Genomic DNA, 20,659 nt, shown 5'->3' with positions numbered 1-20,659 from the left:
AGACCTGTCAACTGAATTCAGGTGTGGGTTTTCTGACGCATCAGCAAATTACTCTAAAAGGAGCCAATCATAAAAATGAATACAACTCCATCCATTTTCTGACCTGCTTAATCCCTCATGGGGGAACAGGTGCCTATCTCCAGCATTCACCCTGGACAGGTAACCAGTCTGTCACAGGGCAACACGTAGACAAACAACCTTTCACACACACAAGGACAATTTAGAGGCCAATTAACCTAAGAGTTATTTGTTTGGACTGTGGGAGGAAGCCAGAGTATCCAGAGAGAACATGCAAACTCACCCATGGTTGGATTTGAACCTAGAACCTTCTTGCTGCAAGGCAACAGTGCTAGCCACTGTGCCGCTGTTGAACTGAAAACTAAATGAACCAAATGTGGCTTAATGAGCATATAATGTCTCTTTTTACAGATTTTGTTAGTTAATGTCCTGATTTGTGATAACCGGATTGATTAATTTTGTCTCACAGAAACCTGGCTGCAGCAAAAGGCTTCAGTTAGTATAAATGAATCCGCTCCTTCTAATTATTTAAATTGAGGGCCGGTCACATGACAAATCTCAAGCGCGTACAGAGAGGGAGGTTTTTGTAGCTGAAAGGAACAAGAGGTGCAGGGCGGGTTTGGTTCTCTGTCGTCGGCACTGATCTCTATTTATTCATTGGATTGCTGATTGGCCGTTGATAGTACACGTTACTGTGAAGCCACCAGCCGCCATATTAGTACTCCCTATTTTCCTCTTATATAACATTTATAAACATATAAATAACAATATGCAAGCACATATATAATAATTGATCTCGGAATGGAGAAATTGACTTCTGCATCTTAACCCATCCCCTTGGGGCTGTGCGGCACCTGGGGAGCAATCTGGGGTTAAGGGTCATGCTCAGGCACCCAGAGTGCAGGCTGTGGGGATTGAACTGGGTAATTGCATCTGTCTCAGAGCGCAAGTGCACTGCTCTAAACACTAGGCCGACCACTCCCTGTATATATGTGTATACACACACACATATACATACATACATATATATATATACATATATATATATATATATATATATATATATATATATATATATATATATATATATATATATATATATATATATACATATATATATATATATATATATATATATATATATATATATATATATATATATATATATATATATATATATACACATAACATATATATATATATACACATACATACATGCATATATATATATATATATACATACATACATATATATATATATATATATATATATATATATATATATATATATATATATATATATATATATATATAACATGCAAAGTAGTTCAGCACATAATTTATTTGATAATGCTAGTACATCCACTGACTGTAAAATGACCTGTGAAACGTTTTCACACAGCCAGAAAACTGCTTGTTGTTGCAGTCAAATGCTATGGGGTTCTGTGAGAGTAGGGAGTAGGAAGATGGCGGCCAGTGACTTCAGTTTTTCGGGCCAACCAGCGATCCAGTGAATAAATAGAGATCAGTCATCCGTAGGATTTAGACTTGGAGCGGCGCGGGAAAAACAAAACATAGAAATATGTCGGATTTGGAATGGTATGTGAATGGTTCGGGTGGAAATGGAGATAGAAAATGACGAAGGTATGGATTTTGAAGGGTAGACGCCAGTGGGGAGAGGAAGAGGGAAAGGATGTGGAAGAAATAAAACAGATGAAGGAGAGGGAATTCAAGGCAGTAAATGAGAACTGGAAGGAAGTTGTTTCTGAAGAAGAAATGATAGTTAGGAGGAAAGATGTGAGGGAGGAAATTCAAATAACATTAAAACTTAAGAATGAGGAAGAGCAGGATAACATCAGCCCCATTGTGGTGTCAAGAGGAATAAAAAAGAAAATTGGAGATGTTGAAATGGTAAAGACTTTGAGAGATGGAAACCTATTGCTAGTTTGTAAAAATGAAGAACAAATGAATAAGGCTTTAAATGTGGATAATATCTGTAAAAAAAATCATGGGAGAAAATAAAAAAAATTAGAGGAGTGATTTATGGGATCCCTCTAGATGAAGATCTTGATAAACTTAAGAGAAGTATTGTGGGTGCAAAAGTGAATAACTTGAAGAGATTGTCAAAAACAATAAATGGAGGAAAAGTAGGAAGTTTATCAATCCTCATTGAATTCGAAGAAAAAGAATTGCCACAAAACATCAAAATAGGTTACGTCAGTTTTCAGGTCAGACCTTACTTCCCTCAACCACTTCGTTGTTTCAAATGTCGAAGGTATGGACACATAGCAGCAGTTTGTAAAGGGAAGCAGAGATGTTGAAATTGTGGGGAAGGTCACAAGTTAGAAGAATGTAAAGAAGAAGTACAAGAAAAATGTTGTAACTGTGTAGGGCAACAGAGTTACGTATGGAGGATGTGAAGTAAGGAAGACGGCAAAAGAAATCATACAGATTAAAATGACTAAAAAAAAAAACATAAGCTATGCAGAAGCAGTTAAAAATGTGAAGGAACACAGAACAAGAAAGAGTGAACAAACAGCGATTCAAATTCCGTAGTAAGCCAAAGTACCGTCAGGAGAAAATATTACAGTACCAGTAGAAAAGCTAATATTATTTGTTGCATATGTTATCAACTGCACTGACCAAGCCAAGCATAAAACTGAGAAGATTAAAATAATAGTGAGGGGAGCTGAAAGGTTTTTGGGGTTTAAAGAGGGATCATGGGAGAACATAAAGTTGGAGGGAGATGGCTGACCAGGACCATCAGGTGAAAGTAGTTCATGTTAATATTACAATGGAATGCAAGAAGTTTAATTGCTAACAGACAGGTACTTAAAGGTTATATTGCCAGTCTTAAAGATCAACCAGAAATTATTTGTGTTCAGGAAACATGGTTAAAAACATTAGATTTTGTGATCAAAAGGATATAATAGTGTAATAAGAAGGAGGAAGGAGGTGGAGGAGGATGTGGAATATTTATAAAGCAAGGGATACAATATCAGGTATTAGGGAAAGGCAAAGAACTTGAATATATAGTGATTGAGATATGGGAATAATAAGATAAATTTAAAATAATATTTTTTATAATCCATGTAAAACATTATCAATTGAAATAATGGAGGCGTTAACTGAATATTTGGAAGGGAAAGTAATTTGGTGTGGGGATTTTAATGCAAATAGTACATTGTGGGGTAAATGTAATGATAAAAATGGACGAGTTATAGACGAACTAATGGAAATGAAAAATCTTGTATGTATTAATGATGGGAGGGGAACAAGAATCAATGTAAGAACAGGGATGGAATCAGTTTTGAGTTTAACAATTGTTTCAAATGTGTTAGCTGGCATATGCGAGTGGTTCATTGATATAAATTCAACAATAGGTAGTAGTGATCAATATCCCATAACAATAAGAGTAGGATTATATTTAAATAATAAAAAAACATAAAAGTCAATAAAAAAATAATTAATAAGGCAGACTGGATTAAATTTAGATACTTGAGTCAAATAAACTTGGGAAAAGTAGATATAAGAATGGATGTAAATGATGTAAATTTAAAAATTTGTAAGATAATCATGGAAACAGCGGATCATTCTATAAAGAAAGCAGGGTGTAAAAATGATAAGAAAATGGTACCATGGTGGACAAATGAATGTATTTAGGGTACTAAAAGGTAATCCAATTTCTAAGAATTTAACTGATTATAAAAGAAAGCAAGCAATGGTAAGGAGAATTATTAACAATGCAAAAGGAGAATATTGGAAAAAAAATTTGTAGCACAATAGGGAAAGACACAAAAATAGAAAAAAATGGAAAATAATTAAAAGAATGAATGGCATAAAGAGGGAGTTTGAATATCCTATATTAAAAATAGATAATATAAATATAATAAAAGATGAAGATAAAGTTAAAATACTGGCAAGAACATTCACAGTTCAAATAATATTAGTGAAGAGGGAAGAAAAGGAAGAGAAAATACAAAAACATAAATATGAAGATTTATTAGAGAGTGTTCAAGAAACAAATAATTTATTGAATGTTGAGTTTACAAAAGCCGAACTGAATGATGCACTTAGGAAGACAAAAAATACATCACCAGGCAAAGATCAAATTTGGTATAGAATGATAAGTCAACTTAGTGAAAAATCGAAAGATATAATATTGCAATTATATAATAAAATTTGGGAGTGGGGAAAATTACAGATGAACTGGAAGGAATCAAATATAGTACCGATAGCTAAACCAGGAAAAGATAATTCAAACCCAGAAAATTACCGACCAACAGCTTTAACATCAAATCTATTTAAAATAATGGAAAAAATTATTAATAATAGACTAGTATGTTAAAAATAATAAAGGATATATGTCAAAATATCAAAGTGGTTTTCAAAAAGGGAGGAGTACTAATGAGCCAACGCTATGTCTAGAGCATGAAATTAGCTTGAGCACAAGTAAATAAATGAGCACAAGTAAATAAAGAAAGTGTAGTGACAGTATTTTTTTATATAGAAAAAGCATTTGATATGATGTGGGTTGAAGGGTTATTAATTAAATTATACACGTTGGGTATTAAAGGGAAAATATTTAAATGAATTAAAGACTTTTTAACAAATAGGAAAATACAAGTTAGAATTGGTGAAGTGATCTCAGGAAAATATATAAAAGAAAGTATAAGTCCATTATTGTTCTCAACCAAACACGGAGAAGCAGCATTTAGCTCCTATGCTCCACTTATCGGGAACAAACTTCCAGAAAACTGTAAAAGTGCTGAAAGCCTGGGTTCCTTTAAATCAAGATTAAAAACACATTTGTTTAGGATGGCCTTCGACTGTTCTAATTGAACTGTATTACTGAAATATAATTAGTTTACTTTGTATTCCAACTGTTTTTACTTGTTTGCTTTTAATTTTTATTTTCCCATGTTCTATTTTGTTTCTGCATTTTATTCCTGCTTGCTTTTATTCTTTTTTATTTTCCTATATTTTAATCATGTAGAGCACTTTGCATCGTCTCTGTACTGAAATGTGCTATACAAATAAATTTGCCTTGCCTTGCCTACAACCTTTTATAGTACCTTCACAAATCTGACCCTTATCAGTGACCTGAAAAGGTTATTATTGAAAGAAAGTTCGCTTATTGCCCCCATGCCTTGTAGGGGCCGCAAACATGCGGAAGGAAGGCAAAGGTGAACCTTTTGGCCTATGTGGGAACACATTATACCCTATCGCATGCTGTAACTGATGTTTTTCTTGATGTAAAGATGGATAGAGCAAAATTGTGGACAATGCTGAATGGAAACCTGATGGAGGCTGCAAAAAGACTTGAGGCTGGGATTGAGGGTCGCATTCGCGCAGAACAACTTGGATGGTGATGGCTTTCATTTAAACATCCTCATGTGTTAGAATAACCCATACCTAAATTTAGTTGACAATTCTGGGTGACAGCAGCTGCACGGAGGTACCCGATTTGATTTTTTTTTGTCATGGAACCCAAAATGTCTGTTGGCGCCCGTGCATGGGATTGATTTAAAGCTGCTACTTTGCTTGCTTTCTGGTCTAGATGGCAGAACTCCAGTGTAAACGATACATTTTGTTATCACTGTCAGACAAACATTTTTTAAATGTTTGTGTTTCTTATGTCCTGCAACTATCAGCATAAGAGTACTATAGTGCAGTTTTTAAGTTAATCTGAAAAAGAAATCCATCAATCTCTGCTACAACGTTCTGTAAATAGATGACTCATGACTTTGGTTTCTAATAAATCACAATAACTTTTTTCTTCTATACCAATAGAAGGAAAAAGTTATGTCATTCTTACCCACTTCCCTATAAAATGCTCTGGTTTGGTTTCCACTCAACTGGTGTGCCTGGGCCTTGATTATGTAAGGTGGTTCTGAATGCGGACTTTCCCGGGGCAGACCACAAAACCGTGTTAACGCCTGATCATCAGGAGTGTGAGAGAGTCTGCACACATGACCCTGGATGTCACCTCTTTACTTTTGTAACAAGCGGAGATCGCAAACAAGGATAACAGGTACGTCTTAATTACCTTGTTTTCAACGCTGTTGGTGCAGAGAGCAGAACTTGAGTTGAAAAACTAAGCAATGTGAACTTTGAACACCTGTTGTAACCTGGCTGAAACAGTCAAAACAGATGACTGAAATATGTTTGCAACAGAGGGGTGTGTGGCAAGCAGGGGAATGTTGTTGTGAATTTATTTGTTGAGGACTTATTGTTTCATAACGAATGAATGATAAGTTACTGAGTTAAAAAATTATAAGTTAACATTAATGTTGATAACACAGTCAATGTGTTTAATGTGGTTAAAGTTGAGACTGCATTTATTTAGAGTTGCATTGAGGTGGACTTTGTTACCCAAGATGCTCTAGGAGCAGGAAGTAAACCAAGCAACGTAACTTCTTCGTGTAGGTAGTATTGTTGAGCCGAGCCGACTGGCACACGCTGTATGTTTTCCTTTTTTTCCCCCACCGTTTTTTCACTAAAGTTCAACTAAATGAAAGTCACCGTCTCGCCTCGTCATTTTTAGTTGTAAGTCACAACAAATGTAAAGCAATCTCAACCATCAGAGGGTGTGATAAGCTTTAAAATAACTAGGATAGGCTGATGCTCACATTTAGTAAATATTGAAGTTTAGAAATATTACAGTTCTGTTAACAGAATACCTCTGTCAGTTCTAGCGGCTCATGTTTGAGGCTCTTGAAATGCATCACATGTATGAAAAAAACTGCTTCATCTCCAAGAAGCCTGTTGCTGCTTTTAAATGGGAACTGTTTCAATAAATGCAATTAACAAAGTTACTTTTTGATCTAAAAGATGAAAAAATGTCATAAGTCATAAATAAAATAAAATGCTTTTCATGATACTTTAAATCCTAGAAGCCTGTATTTTGGTGAATGAAAAAAAAATGTAATGAAAGAAAATATCTTTCATTTTAGGGGCTCCAAATTTTTCCTTTTTGCAATGAAAGCAGGTTTGCTGTTTCTTTACATGGATGGTTGTTTTTATTTTATTAGAATTCTCATCCTAAATTGCTATTTTGTTCACAACCAAAAGGTTTGCATGCTTTTAAATGATGTACCGTATTTCCCGATGAAACGTAAAACAAAGTTAAAGGTAAAAAAAACAAAACTGTCCTAAAAAAAATGTGTATGAGGCGAGATAGATTCTCTTGTCTTTTTCAGCATTTCTTTCTCATCAATCCTACTTTTCAGCGATGAGAAAAGCAAAAGTCCAGCTTCCTGCAGGGGGAGACACTGGTCTATGTTAGAGAAACCATCAATCTGAATATAATTCTGCTGTCAGTATTACTGCTTTTACAGAAGGGTTCAGCTGTTATATAATGATCATGGAAAGGGTATGTGGGAAATCAAGCATGACTCACTGAAATTATTTACTTTTCACATTGGCGTTGGCTAAGGAATACATTCATATCTACTGGCAAAATCTTGTTCAGGGCGCTGATGTTACGTTGTTTGTTGATTTCATTACCAACCCTCTGTTTTTTAATTCAAGCTAAATTAATACAGTTAAAGTAAAACTGTCACAAGACAAGCATTCTCTTTGGATTAATAAACACAACTGGCTCTCAACAGTGTTCACAAACCTATTACTGTAATGTGACATTTTTGTTTTTTTTTTGTGACGCAACAAAGTAAGATGATGATAAATAATTTCAATACTTGTTATCATCTTTTAATTTGGCATACATATTTTATATAACTATGTAATATGAAAAAAAAAAGGCTGCCAAACCCTGTGCATAAGCGTGTATATCCTCAATTTGTTCATTAAATTTACTGAAAAGGAATTTATCTAGGAGGGTATCACACTGCAAAATCGGATCTAAAAATAAGTCAAATGTTCTTAAAATTTGTGTTTTTTCTCCTAGATTTGAGCAGGTAAATAATCTTATCTGCCAATGGAATGAGTATTTTGACCCCTAAAATAAGATAATTAGACATCCTGCACTTGAGATAAGATGATGGAGATGAATTGTTCCTATTTTAAGTGCTAAAATCTTATTCCATTGGCAAATCATCTTATTTACCTGCTCAAATCAAGGACAGATACACTCATTTTAGGAAAATCTTACTTATTTTTAGTTCCGATTTTGCAGTGTAGCAACTCACATGCTGACTTGGCAGAATTTGATCCCCCTCTGTTATGTGGTTCTCCAAATCTATCAGGTTGTGAGGACATTTCTTGTCCACTGTCTTTTTCATCATTATATCAGGACTCTTGGAAGACCTATTGAAATCTTCAAGTAAGTTATTGTTTTACTGATTTGGATTTATGCCTGCAGTATGCTCATTGTGATGCTGAAAAGCAAATTGATTCTTCATCTTTCTTGTAGACAGCTAAAGGTTTTGGGTCAGGATTGACTTTTATTTAGAACACTTAAGGACTTCATGCACCTTGAAGGAAACCCGAGATGACTTGGTGGGTGTGGGGTTTCTTTGGTGAACTTCTGGGATAATCAGTATGTCACAATCCAAAGGTGTTTTCTTTGAGATGATGATCCAAGACTAGACTTCTTCTTCTACAGATCAATGCAGTGGAGCCTTTGCTTATCTTAAGGCCTTTGTCTTCATCTGGTGCAAAACCCAACAGTTAGACTCCTAACTGGAACCAATATAGACACTGACGACTTCTGCCTGGTCCATCCACTGGTTACTTGTTACTTTTTAGTTAGGCTAGGCCTAACTAAAACTAATATTGAACTAATATTTACTAGTTAGGCATTAAAGTATGTCTGAACTGAACTGAACTAAAGTTAAGCCCCTGATTACATCCCTGATCTTTGCCACTTCAGGAGTTCACCAGTAATATCTGCTATTAAGTACATTTTCATTACTTAATTTTACTAACTTACCGTATTTTAGAATATTGTGTTGATTGGTAAAAAATGAGACTGGGTTAGGCCCTGTTCAACGTGGATTAATAATAATAATAATAATAATAATAATAATAATAATAATAATAATAATAATAATAATAATAATTGCATTTTATATGAAAAGCTCCTTTCCGAAAACACAAGTACACTACAAAATTAAAATCAAACAAATGGCATAATAACAAGAAAACATCAATAATTGAAAATAAATACAAAATAAAACGTTTCTAGAGAGTAGGCAGCTTTTGAATGAAAGTTTTGAGACAACTTTTAAAATGGGGGAGGGAGTCTACATTGCGGATGTCAGGAGCTAGTTGATTACAGAGCGGGGGGGGGGGGGGTGGGTGGAAAAAGCTCTGGTCTTGAGGCAGGTGGAGGGGACAGAGAGACAAGCAGAAGAACAAAACATGAGAGCGAAAAAAAGGGGGGGGGGGGAATATGGAGAAGTTTGGACAAATAAGGAGGGGCAATGTTATGGCTGGCCTTGAAAGTATGGAGGAATAACTTAAATTGGATCCTGAATTGGATGGGAAGCCAGTGTAGCTGTTGTAGAACAGGAGTAATGTGCTGGAAAGAGGAGGTTACGGTGACAATATGGGCAGCAGAACTCTGAACCAAGTGAAGTTTATTGAGTACGTAGAGGAGAAAGTTATAATAGTCAAGGAGGGAGGTGACTAGTCTATGAACAAGGACAGAGGTGGAGTGGGGACTAAGGGAAGGATGGAAATAAGCAGAGCGAATAATGTTATTATCGTGGGACTGAAATGAAAGGATGCTATCGAAGAGAACATCACAAACATCCCAGAATCCCCTGGACCTCCAAGCAGTTGTAAAGGTTGCTAAATGTGGATAACCTCCTTTCAATGCGTACTGAACTTCCTAATTCAGGCTCTCCCAGCGTCCCTTCATTAATAGGGGCATTATTGCTCCCTTCAGGATGCCGCTCCATTAGAGGCCGCATGAATGCTCATAACAAATGACAAGTTTGTATTGCTACAGTGTAGGCGGGCCATCTGGAGGATTTCTATGGCATTACAGCCCTCTTGAGACGTGCAAGAAAACATTATTTAGATCAGGTACGTTTGGACTAAATTAAAGTTATAGTTGGTAATCCTGTTCAGAAACACTTTTTGTTATACTGAATAAAATGGTCCTTCCATCCAGACAGTAGGAAATACATTATGTATTAAAAAATTTGATCTCTGTGAAAGCTGCAGGCCTGTAAAACTCTGACCATTCTCCGTCGTTCAGTCTGAATTGGGTCAGAGTTCCATGGGTATCGCCTTATCTATTGGTTGGCCCACATGCCATCATTCTCACGCGCTCACGTAACGCCAGTGTGTGTGTACGTTCCTTGTTAGTTTCCACTTGCTGGTTTCTAGTGTTTATGTATCCGGTTAGCTTAGCAGTTAGCTTCGGTGTTAGCCGCTCAATGTAGCTCCGCCGCTCTCACTGCATACTTTGAACATGGCTGAGAGTCGCAAATAGCAAACTGCGAACACGTTTAGAAGAAGAAGAGGAAGGCCTCAGTAGAACAAAATAGGACTAGAGTGGATTTGGGAGATTTTTTTCATGCGATCCCCCTGAGGAAAGGAAGAGCAAGGTAAGACTGTCTTGTGCAGTTATTCAAAAGGGGACTTGGGGAAACTTCTGGAAAAATCACAGATTCTACTTTAATTTACACTTATCACAGACTCATGAAAAACACTATTTTGATTTGTGAAACATTTAATCTGTTGATAGAAACAATGATAAACGGGGCATCTGGCTCAGATTTTGGGCTGCATTTCAGGCAATGAGAGCCAGGAGTTCAATGATCAATTCTGAATTGTGGGCGTGGCTCTATTTTCTTTTACAGAGATGATTCTTCATCCAACCTACTTGGTGAAATCCTTTTTGTTGCAGCCAAAGCCACCATCACAGTAATTTACCATCATAAGCTCACCACAAACATTCTGTGCCACCTAAAACCAAGCGGGGAACCTTCACTCTCCGTCATGCCTTATAAGGAGCACACAACATTATTGATGGACTCCAGGAGAGCTTGGCCACACGCAGCAGATAAACTACTTAGGCTGGTCAGTGTTGTCCTAGGGTGCCCCCTGTACCCGGGGACAGAAGGAACTGTAAGAAAAATATCACAAAATAATGTCTACCCCATGCATGGAGCTGCTGCAGCGCTGAAGAGGTCTCTCAGTGACAGACTGCTGCACCCTAGATTTTCAAAGGAGCGCTTCCACAGGTCCTTCATCCCAGCTGCTGTTAGGCTTTAGAATCTCTGCTGCATTTCTAAGTGTTTACAGAGATGCTACTGGTTTCACAGGTTCTGATCTGATCATGAATCATTTACACTGTCTTGCAGACGCTAATGTCCATTTTGCACATACTGTAGCTACTACTTGGAGGTGTTTGCTTAAACAATCATGCCTAATTTTCCTCACATCGTTCTGTAAATCGGCTGCTGTCATTTCCCCCCATTTAACTTCAGTATTGCATTTTTATCTGAATATACCGTATTTTCAATAACTGATGCAATATTTTATTTTTGCCTGGCATGTTTAATCTCTTTTGCTTTAGAACATGAGTGTTATTCATACTAGTGTGCAACTGTTTTTAGCACTAATCTTAATTGCCTGGACCTGTTTAGACACATCTTACCAGGGGGTTTAAAAAAAAAAAAAAAAAAAAAAAAATTGTATAAATGACAAATCAGGAACTCAATAGTAAAGTGGCTACTTGAATCTGAATCAATTTACATGTTTAATTAAGCTGACTATATAGTTCTGTGTATAAAGCCAACCTGTTAATTTTGTGAGAAGAGTCTTAGGATGACATTTGTTGTGAGTTGTATACCAAGAGATTGAACTGTCAGTGTCATTTAAAAAAACTTTTTAAATGGCCATTGATTATGTGTAATCTTAGAGTTGTGTGGGTTGAGTCCCAAACCTCAATCTAGCCCAGGGCCCCTCATCCTAATGCTACAGCTGGTCCTTATCAAAATCATAATTAAAATCTTTTCATGAATGGCAAGTGCCAAAACTTAAAAAAAAAAAAAAAAAAAAAAAAAAAAAAGGAAGAAGAAAAAAAGCTGAATTTTAAGTCAATTTATTTAGCATTTCACTGGACAAAAAGACATCTTAAGAAATCACACAGTAAGGGGAAACAGGGATGCACCCAACAGTGAAAACACAGGATTAGTATATTTTTTTAAACATGTACATCTCTACTGTAGTGCAGCAAGAGTTGTTTAATATATAACCACAAAAATAATGTTAGAGTTGTATAGCTTAGAGGTCCTTCAGTGCAGGTTGTCCTGGGGTATCGACCCAGTTAGGAGGCCAGGTGCTCTTGATGCTGGGTCTGTCCTTCAGGGTGTTGTGGTAAGCTGCCAGTTTAGGGTAGTGCTCCTCGCTCAAGCTGCAGATAGAAAAGGATTCAGTGTCCTCATTTCATTCTGTTTGTTTATTCATTTAAAAAAAGTCATTTAGTCCACCTACCCAAAGCGGAAGAGAAAAGCAATCACTGGGAAGACGATGACATCAGCCAGCGAAAAGGTCTTTCCTGCAAGGTAAGGACCTGATCCCTAAAAGAACAGAAAACAGAGACGTATTATACATTTTGAGAGCGTTAGATGTAAGGATTCATACCACAGTGCAGCAGACTGCTTGGTTTTGCCAATCAGAGATTAGTGCAAGCAACCAGTCTGACCATTTTGGTAAGGGTAGCAAAACTTGCAAAACCCGTCATAGTAACACATGTTCCAACTGCTGATGTGTTGAGACAAGTCATGCGTGTTTTTTTTTTTTTTTTTTTTTTAAAGGCAGGTAATGACATGCATGTAGTCAAAAGTCCAGCATTCCACAGAACGTTTTGCAGATGATTACATTTTTAACTATACCCGGAGTAAACTGCAAGTTAAAAAGCCGAATGAGAGATTTTTCAGACAAAAAAAAAAAAAAAAAAAAAAAAAAAGTTGTTTACCTGCAGGTAACTCTCCCACCGTCCCACCTCGCTCTTCAGGTTTTCTGCGTTCCTCTTCTGGGCCGAGTCGTGCCTCTCGTTCTCGGGGACGAACCTTGTGTAGAAGAGAACTTGTTCTGGTGGAAGAAAAACATGCAATCAGCTGGATCCACTTCCTGGTGTGATAAACATCAGCCCCTGTGTGTGCGCTGATTACTGCCATTTCCTCTCTTTGCAACACAAGGAAGGAGGCGAGGAAAGGGGGCAAAGGCAAACCTTTATCACTTAACTCTTATTCCCCTTGCACTATGGCCTGGTGAAATTGGGCCAAACATCTCATGACTTCAACTGTGCACGCCAGCCAGACTGATCTTGGGATTAACGTTTAACCCTCTGTCACTGCGATTGTGTCGTGACCCAATTTGCTTCTTGGATCGTACGTGGAGTGTGTTTTGAACAAGTCGGGTTCTCATGAGAACGGAGGGAACAGCTGATGTAACGCTGCCCCCCCCCCCCCTCAGGAGGCCGGCTGAGGACATGAAAAGCCTCATTGGAATTAAAGTTGCAGGCACAATGTTTGGTGTTGCCAGGTGTGTAACCAGGCGCAAACTCTCACAAGGGGGACCTCAGGGTGCTGAAGTGAAGCATTTATAATATCCACAAGTGGGGATTTTTTTTTTTTTTTTTTTTTAAACTGAACAAAAGAAAGAGTTAACTTACTCATTGCATCAAAGAGTGTGAGCCCCTCAAACATGCGCTGCAACATCAGTGCGTTCTCAGCTTTGTTGTCGGGCGTCAGCTTGGTTCCCTGGGACTTGAACTGGTCCTGTTGTGGGAGACACGAGAAAAAGAGCAACAAGTTTTGAATGGGCTCTGGTTTCAGCACCCTCTGTGGTGTAGGGTGTCCCTTTGTCTGCAAAACACTGCTGAATGCAAAAAGGGGAAAAAAAAAAAAAAAACATCCCTCCCTCGTTAACCCTTTAGTGGCATTTGGCTGCAGAAAACTTTAGGCTCTTACCTCCAGGTACAGGCAAATGCCGTAGGACTCGTTCAGGACGATGTTTCCATGTTTGAAGGCAGGAAGCTTCAAGATAGAGTGGGTGGTGTTTAAAAAAGGAGAATTTTGGTTTCCGCACACGTATTTTACACCATGCAAATGTGAATTAATGAGTGCATTAAAAAAAAAAAAAAAAGAGTGCTAATAAATTTGTTGGTCACAGAATTACATGAAGTGAACCTACCTGGCCCCTTGGATTAATGGCCATGACATCCTTGGACTTGTGCTCCCCTTTTTCGAAGGACAGCTGCTTGCTGTTGTAGCCTTGCAGGTTCTTCTCCTCCAGGGCGATCATGACCCTCCAGCAGGGAGGAGAGCCGGCGCCCCACATCAGAGTCATGTCCTTGGCCATGGTTTCAGACGGAGCGGTCGTTTCCTAGCAGTAAGACGAGGGAGTGAGTGAGGAGTGAGTCTGGAAGGCTCCGCCACAGCTGTTTTTATAGCAGCCACCAACCTTCAGGAACCGGATTGGTGGAACTTAGTCCCATCCCCTGTTTGTGATATCACCAAAGATCAGTTACTCCAGGCTGAACCATATGTCATAATCCATTTAAATGCACTGAACTGCAACATTTTATGACTCTAGGCAACAAGGTATCGCACTCAAAAGTCATATTTTGTGACTGTGGGTTATGGCTTCAGCTGATTGTAGAGAGGGTTTTCCTGAAGGCAAATAAAGAAGGGAGGGGGGGGGGGAATTATCTTGCCATGTTTTTAAAATCTTTGTTTTTTCTTTATGTAGTGGAAACCTTTATAGTAATATAAAAGAGGAAAAAAAAGGTTTAGAGGCAAATCATAAATAAATAAAATTGCACAGATGCATGACATATTGACAGAAACTTGCAAAAGTAATTATAGCTGGATGTTTCTTTCAAGAGCCAGCTCCTTTCCCGTTGCAAAGGGTGTATCCTGCTGCTACACTTTTCAACATTCATTGTGACTCAGCACTTTTCATTCACCTCTGCACATGAAGAATTTCACTCAGTTCACAACCACATTCCCTCTGAGTGCAGACTGCAATGACTAAACCAACTGTCAGATTTTATCCTATAAAACTGCTGTCACAATTTGCATACAAGATAAAAGATAAAATGATTAATCCTGACCAATTGCTAAAACATTCTTCTGGTGTAACCTCCAATGTTAAAGAAAAAATAAGAACAGATTTGTGACTTAAACATAAAAAGGGCTGAAATAGTGAAAAACTAGGTGCAACTTTCCCCTCACATCCACAGCAAAGATGATTTTCATTTGCAATGGCTGCCTTTGGTTTAAAATGTCAGCTTACTACAAAGTTTGACATGAAATATTGGATTGTTGCTAAGCCACTTAAATTTAGATTCAAATATTCTTACTCCAAAGTCAAGAACCCCAGGTGAGGAGAGCCAGGCTTGGTCGCTGAAAGGTGACACAAGGTCTGGGCCTCAAAGTAAGATGCTCTGATTCTTCTGATAAGACTTCATTCTGGTCTGAGACGCCAAAGGGCCCAAAGGGTTTGAATCCTCGTTTCAATCCCTCCTCATATCTTGTTCTTTCAAACCTTTTTCTCTCAAATTACCATTATTATGATAACTCCAAAACTAGACACGAGGCTCTTCTTTAAACTTCAGAGAGAGGTCTAAAAGTATGTATGATCCACAGTTAGGCCTTTAATCTGACATTCCTGAATGTTTCTTTCTCTGCCACCCATGACAATATCTGTTTAACTAGGGTACATTTTCACATTTCTTATGTTTATTGTGTTTTGTTTATATATAATGAAGTCATCAGGGAAAAGAACTCTTGGTGATTAACAATTCATATAATCTCCATGCTACCAGGTATGCAATGTAACCGGGGTTGCTAAAACTTAAATTCTGGTCCTAACATAAAAATTTCCTCCATTTTATGTTATTTTATTTTGTTTGTGCAACATTTCATACCCTCCAAAACTCCTTTTTGTGGTATTCCCTACAAAAAACAACAACATCTACACGTGCTTCGTTCACCACCTAAAGTTATAGATTTTACACAGTCTGTGCTCGCTTTTTGCCAGATGGGGGCTCAAACGGGATTTCCTGGAGTAGAAGAAGAAAAACAAAGGAAAAATCACAAGAAAAACACGAGGTTTTCCTGAATTCCTGCTTTCCAGCCAGAGCTGCAAGGAAGAAAATTCTGCCTATTCATCCCCTTTGCCCCTAAGAGGTCTAACGAGAACATTAAACAATGTTTATTCTGAGGACTTGCTTTGTTTTGTACATTTTTATCACATCTCACATTTATTTCTCTTGTCACTAAGAGACTACACTTGTGTCTGTGTCACTATGCTGGCTCTCCTTAACAAGCCCTCTGAGGATTTGCTGCAAGTGCATGACAAGGCTTTTTTTTTTGTTTCATTCTCACTTGGACAACAAACAAAAACAATTTCTCTTGACTGAACATGTACCATGGCGCTGAGCAGGTTGAAGCCTGTTCGTCTTTTTGAAAGGATGCAGACAAATGACAAGGAATGCCTTTTTTTTTAACCCTTTGGAAAAATACGTCTGCCATTTATTACCCGTGTTTGTTTTCTTCAAGTTTGATTATTTGATGTGTGATCTAAGGCTTTCATCATTGTGCATACAAAGGGCAGCCATAAACAGAGGGACTGATTGTGTTGTGCTCCACCCTGTATAAATAGAAAATGATAGAATGGGTGAATAGAGTTCATAATGTTGGTTTGTTCCTCTGTGCACACAGTAAGCCTTGGTGTCAGGTACTTCCACCAGAGAATGATGAGGGTTTAACAAAGTTAGAGCTTGAAATAATTAATTTTAATAATCAGGCTTTTATTTTTATCGTAACCAGAGCGAAAGTTAGATTGAGGCCCTAAACAAAAAATGTATTTAAGGGTCCACTTCCTGATTAGCTAACAAGGGACCAAAAGCACCCCTGACCTCCTTTTTATCTTTTCCACTCTTGATAACTTTTTTAAACTCTGCATTTAACACAACTTGTTTTGAGTTGTAAGCCAACAATTAATCAAGCAATCACATCCATAGCAACTGCTTTTGGATTGACAATCACATCAGTCACTGAACCAGCAAGAACATCTGACTACTGTGTGGGGATTTTATCTATCCACCACATGTGTAGCATCAGCTTGAAGTGATATTTCAGGGTGAACAACATGCTTTCATGAGAAAATTATCAGTATATCTATCGAGTTGAAGTGAGGTGAAAAATATTGCCCGAGTAAAAATGTTTCGAAAGCTACATTATTGTCATACAGTAAGTTATATACCCTCACACCTAAATCATGGACTGACTATGTGGAGAAAAAGTGGGGCTTGAACAGTAACTCAGGGGTCTCTAATATAAAGTACTCTGGTGATACAGTTATGTGGTGAATTGTGACACATCTGTGGGCGTCAGAGTAACAATGCTGGTCAGAACTGGAGCAGAAAATCCAACATGTACCAGAAAGCTATAGACACTTTTTAGTTTTATTTCACTTATGTCACAAGGGGTTATTAATCACTGTTGCTAATTACAGGAAGAGTGGACAACCCACAGAGCATTTTTAAATTCCTCCATAGCCCGCTGTCTCTTAGACATTCATCATAACCAGATAAATTGCCCTATTAGTCTTCATTTAATGAACCCAGATTCTTGTGCAGAACCTTAAAGCCCCAGTTTGATAGATTTTCACACTACAAACAACAAATTAGTTACACACTGTCCCTTTAATGTCACTACTTTTGTTGATTAGCCATTGTGAACGCAGCAATAGCTCTGTTCAGTGATCTGTATGTATTGTGATTATGTTTTGTCAACTTCTGGCTGTGTTATCAGCTGCCCTGGGCTTTATTTTTATATTATACTCGTTTTAACATATCTCTTCCTTTTGGACATACAAATGTATATAACATATCATGAGTTACAGGCCCCGAACAACTGAGCAGAAAAGGTAAATAGTAAGGACATAGTAAAAATGTTGACCTTTGCTCGTCCAGTTGTAAAATGCATCGATAGAAAGTATAATTGACAGGTTTAAATTTAACCCTAATAAATAAGCTTTGAACAGAACCAATTCTAACATAGCTTTGAAACTATTATAGTTTTACTTTGTGTACAAATGGCCTTGGTGAACCTGACGTGTTAATATAAGGCGGTCCTAGCCCCTGAGCTAGTAGGTGACTCTAAGCAGCTGCACTTATTGGACAAAACCTGTTCTTCTCACCCCTGTTTAATACTTTGTCATCTAGAACGAGTCTAGACTGTGCTATTTGATGCCCAAATGTGTCTAAATAGGTAAAACTGGAAGCAAAAATGTGCGATGAAAGATAAAACGATTTTCCAGTGTGGCTCCATTTGAGTTATTGCTCCATGTGCGGAGAGGCAGAAAACAGACCATTAAAACCAGCTAATCTTTTAAAGAGACAAAGAAGGACGTGACAGCTTTATCTAAAACGGCCAGCCCACTCAACATGACATTGCAAAGTCATATAAAATGTATGCAACCTCACGACAGCACATGAGATTTGTGCAGATAGATTTCATTCCCAAATGATAAAGCACAGAAGCCACGCTGTCTAGGACGACGCCCACTTTACAACCTGTCCGACCAGAAGTGCCACACTTCCTCACACGCAACCATCAGCTTGAGCGCCTTAATACATACCTGTTTTCTGGGATTCTTTTTTTTTAATTTTGTTCCTCCAACCGGATAAACCAGTTTACCAGATTGATTGTTTTGCAGATTATAAATCAAATTTTTTTACATTACATTGCCCAGACTGCTCCTTTATGTTCTGTTTTTTTTTTTTTTTTACCAGGAAGCCTTCTTTGCGTATTTATCTAAAAAAAAAGAAGAAGCCCCAGAGCAGTTCCCAGAACACAACCAGCCATCTTTACCAACTTTTTTAGGTCACTTTAGCTTACGCTGCTCCTCCAACAGATGATGGCAGAAGAAATGGCAATATCCCCAACAAATTTACAGAAGATCTGCAGGGTCTTGCTGCAAACACTGAAGCACCGAAGTTTCCTTGAGAAATTCCATCTGCATTGTCCCACTTTGCAACTTGGCTCATTATCACCTCTAAAGTCCAATCTGTTGGTGTTTATACTACTCCACCACGTCCACTTTTTCTCCCACGATGAAAGTTTTGTTTTTAATATTCCTGTTTCTCTTGAAATCCAAAGTAGTCTAATTTATTTTGTTCACTTTCAAGATGAGACGATTGCAATGTGTGTCTCTTATTACTGTCTCATCACCGTTTCAACGATAAATCGGACTAGACCTCTCTTATCTTAGATCTGTTAGCGTTACCAAAACTAGTTCTATTAGCTAAAAGCCTGAATAGGAGAGAGAGGATTCTTAGTTTGATTGATTACATTGCCTGTTGTCAGATTTCAGAGCCTGTATGGGAAAGGTTAGATGATGATTTCATGACTTTGCCACTGTAGCACTTTGAGATTTGATGTCAAATGTAAAGGGGCATTACAAATACAATTTTTAATTAAATTTAATTTATATAGCGTCAATTCACGATACATGTCATCTGAAGGCAGTTTCCAAAGTCAAAAGATGAAATAAAAATCTAGCAATGCAAATTGTAGAACAGTAGGATAATTCAGCAGAGTGAGAAAAATAGACCCTGATGTCCTCCAGTTGCCTAATCCTATAGCAGCATAACTATAGGTAGGTCAGGGTAACATGAGCCTCTCTAACTATAAGCTTTGTCAAAAAGGAAAGTTTTAAGGTTAGTCTTAAAAGTAGACGGGGTGTCTGCCTCACGGACCAAAACTGGGAGTTGGTTCCACAGGAGAGGAGCCTGATAGCTAAAGGATCTGCCTCCCATTCTACTTTTAGAGACTCTAGGAACCACCAGCAGACCTGCAGTCTGAGAGCAAAGTGCTCTGTTAGGAACATACGGGGTAATCAGAGCTCTGATATATGATGGAGCTTGATTATTAAGGGCTTTATACGTTAGAAGGAGAATTTTAAATTCTATTCTTGATTTAACAGGAAGCCAATGAAGGGAAGCTAAATTTGGAGAAATATGATCCCTCTTGTTGATTTTCATCAGAACTCTTGCTGCAGCATTTTGAATCAGCTGAAGACTTCAAACTGCATTTTGTGGACTTCCTGATAGTAAAGAATTACAATAGTCCAGCCCTGAAGTAACAAATGCATGGACCAGTTTTTCAGCATCACTCCTGTACAGAATGTTTCTAATGTTGGCGATATTCTGGAGGTGAAAAAAGGAAACCCTGAAAACCAGTTTAATATGGGATTTAAATGACATGTCTTGGTCAGAAATAACACCAGGATGTTTTACTTTATTACCAGATGCCAATTTAATGCCATCCAGATTAAGTGATTGATTAAGGAGTTTATTTTTTGAGGACTCTGGTCCAAAGATTATAGCTTCTGTCTTGTCAGTATTAAATTGTTTTTTTTTATTAAACTCAGATGAAAGGCAACTTAAATTAGGAAAATACTGTCTGAAGCTAGTACTGTTACGGCATACTGTACACACAAACATTATTAGCTGGTTTCAATAGGAAAATTCATTAATATTTTGATATTAATGCTACAACTGTTGTTATATCTTTACAACTATCAAGTTTAGAAGACAGATAATCCACAGTTATTTTTTTTGTATTATGTCTGGGTAGCTGCTGTCTAGAGGGCATTTCCCCCGCAAAAGCTACATGACGTACAACACAATAGGATCCTTAGA

At 37.5% G+C, this 20,659-nt stretch overlaps 1 protein-coding gene across 1 annotated transcript; it reads right to left on the bottom strand.

Annotated features, from left to right (window-relative positions):
• Positions 1–12,024: 12,024 nt before the first annotated feature.
• LOC105916754 (glutathione S-transferase A) lies at positions 12,025–14,377 on the bottom strand. The gene is made up of 6 exons (XM_012851368.3): positions 14,137–14,377; positions 13,914–13,979; positions 13,616–13,721; positions 12,917–13,032; positions 12,433–12,518; positions 12,025–12,352 (listed from the first exon to the last, which is right to left on the bottom strand). The coding sequence occupies exons 1-6, from the start codon at positions 14,302–14,304 to the stop codon at positions 12,223–12,225; spliced, it is 672 nt and encodes a 223-aa protein (XP_012706822.2). The 5' UTR covers positions 14,305–14,377; the 3' UTR covers positions 12,025–12,222.
• Between the last annotated feature and the right edge of the window lie 6,282 nt (positions 14,378–20,659).

This window comes from Fundulus heteroclitus, chromosome 13 (genome assembly GCF_011125445.2).
Source record: "Fundulus heteroclitus isolate FHET01 chromosome 13, MU-UCD_Fhet_4.1, whole genome shotgun sequence".
Lineage (NCBI taxonomy): Eukaryota > Metazoa > Chordata > Actinopteri > Cyprinodontiformes > Fundulidae > Fundulus > Fundulus heteroclitus.
The sequence above is the reverse complement of the archived record's forward strand: the minus strand, read 5'-3'. Positions and strand labels throughout refer to the sequence as shown.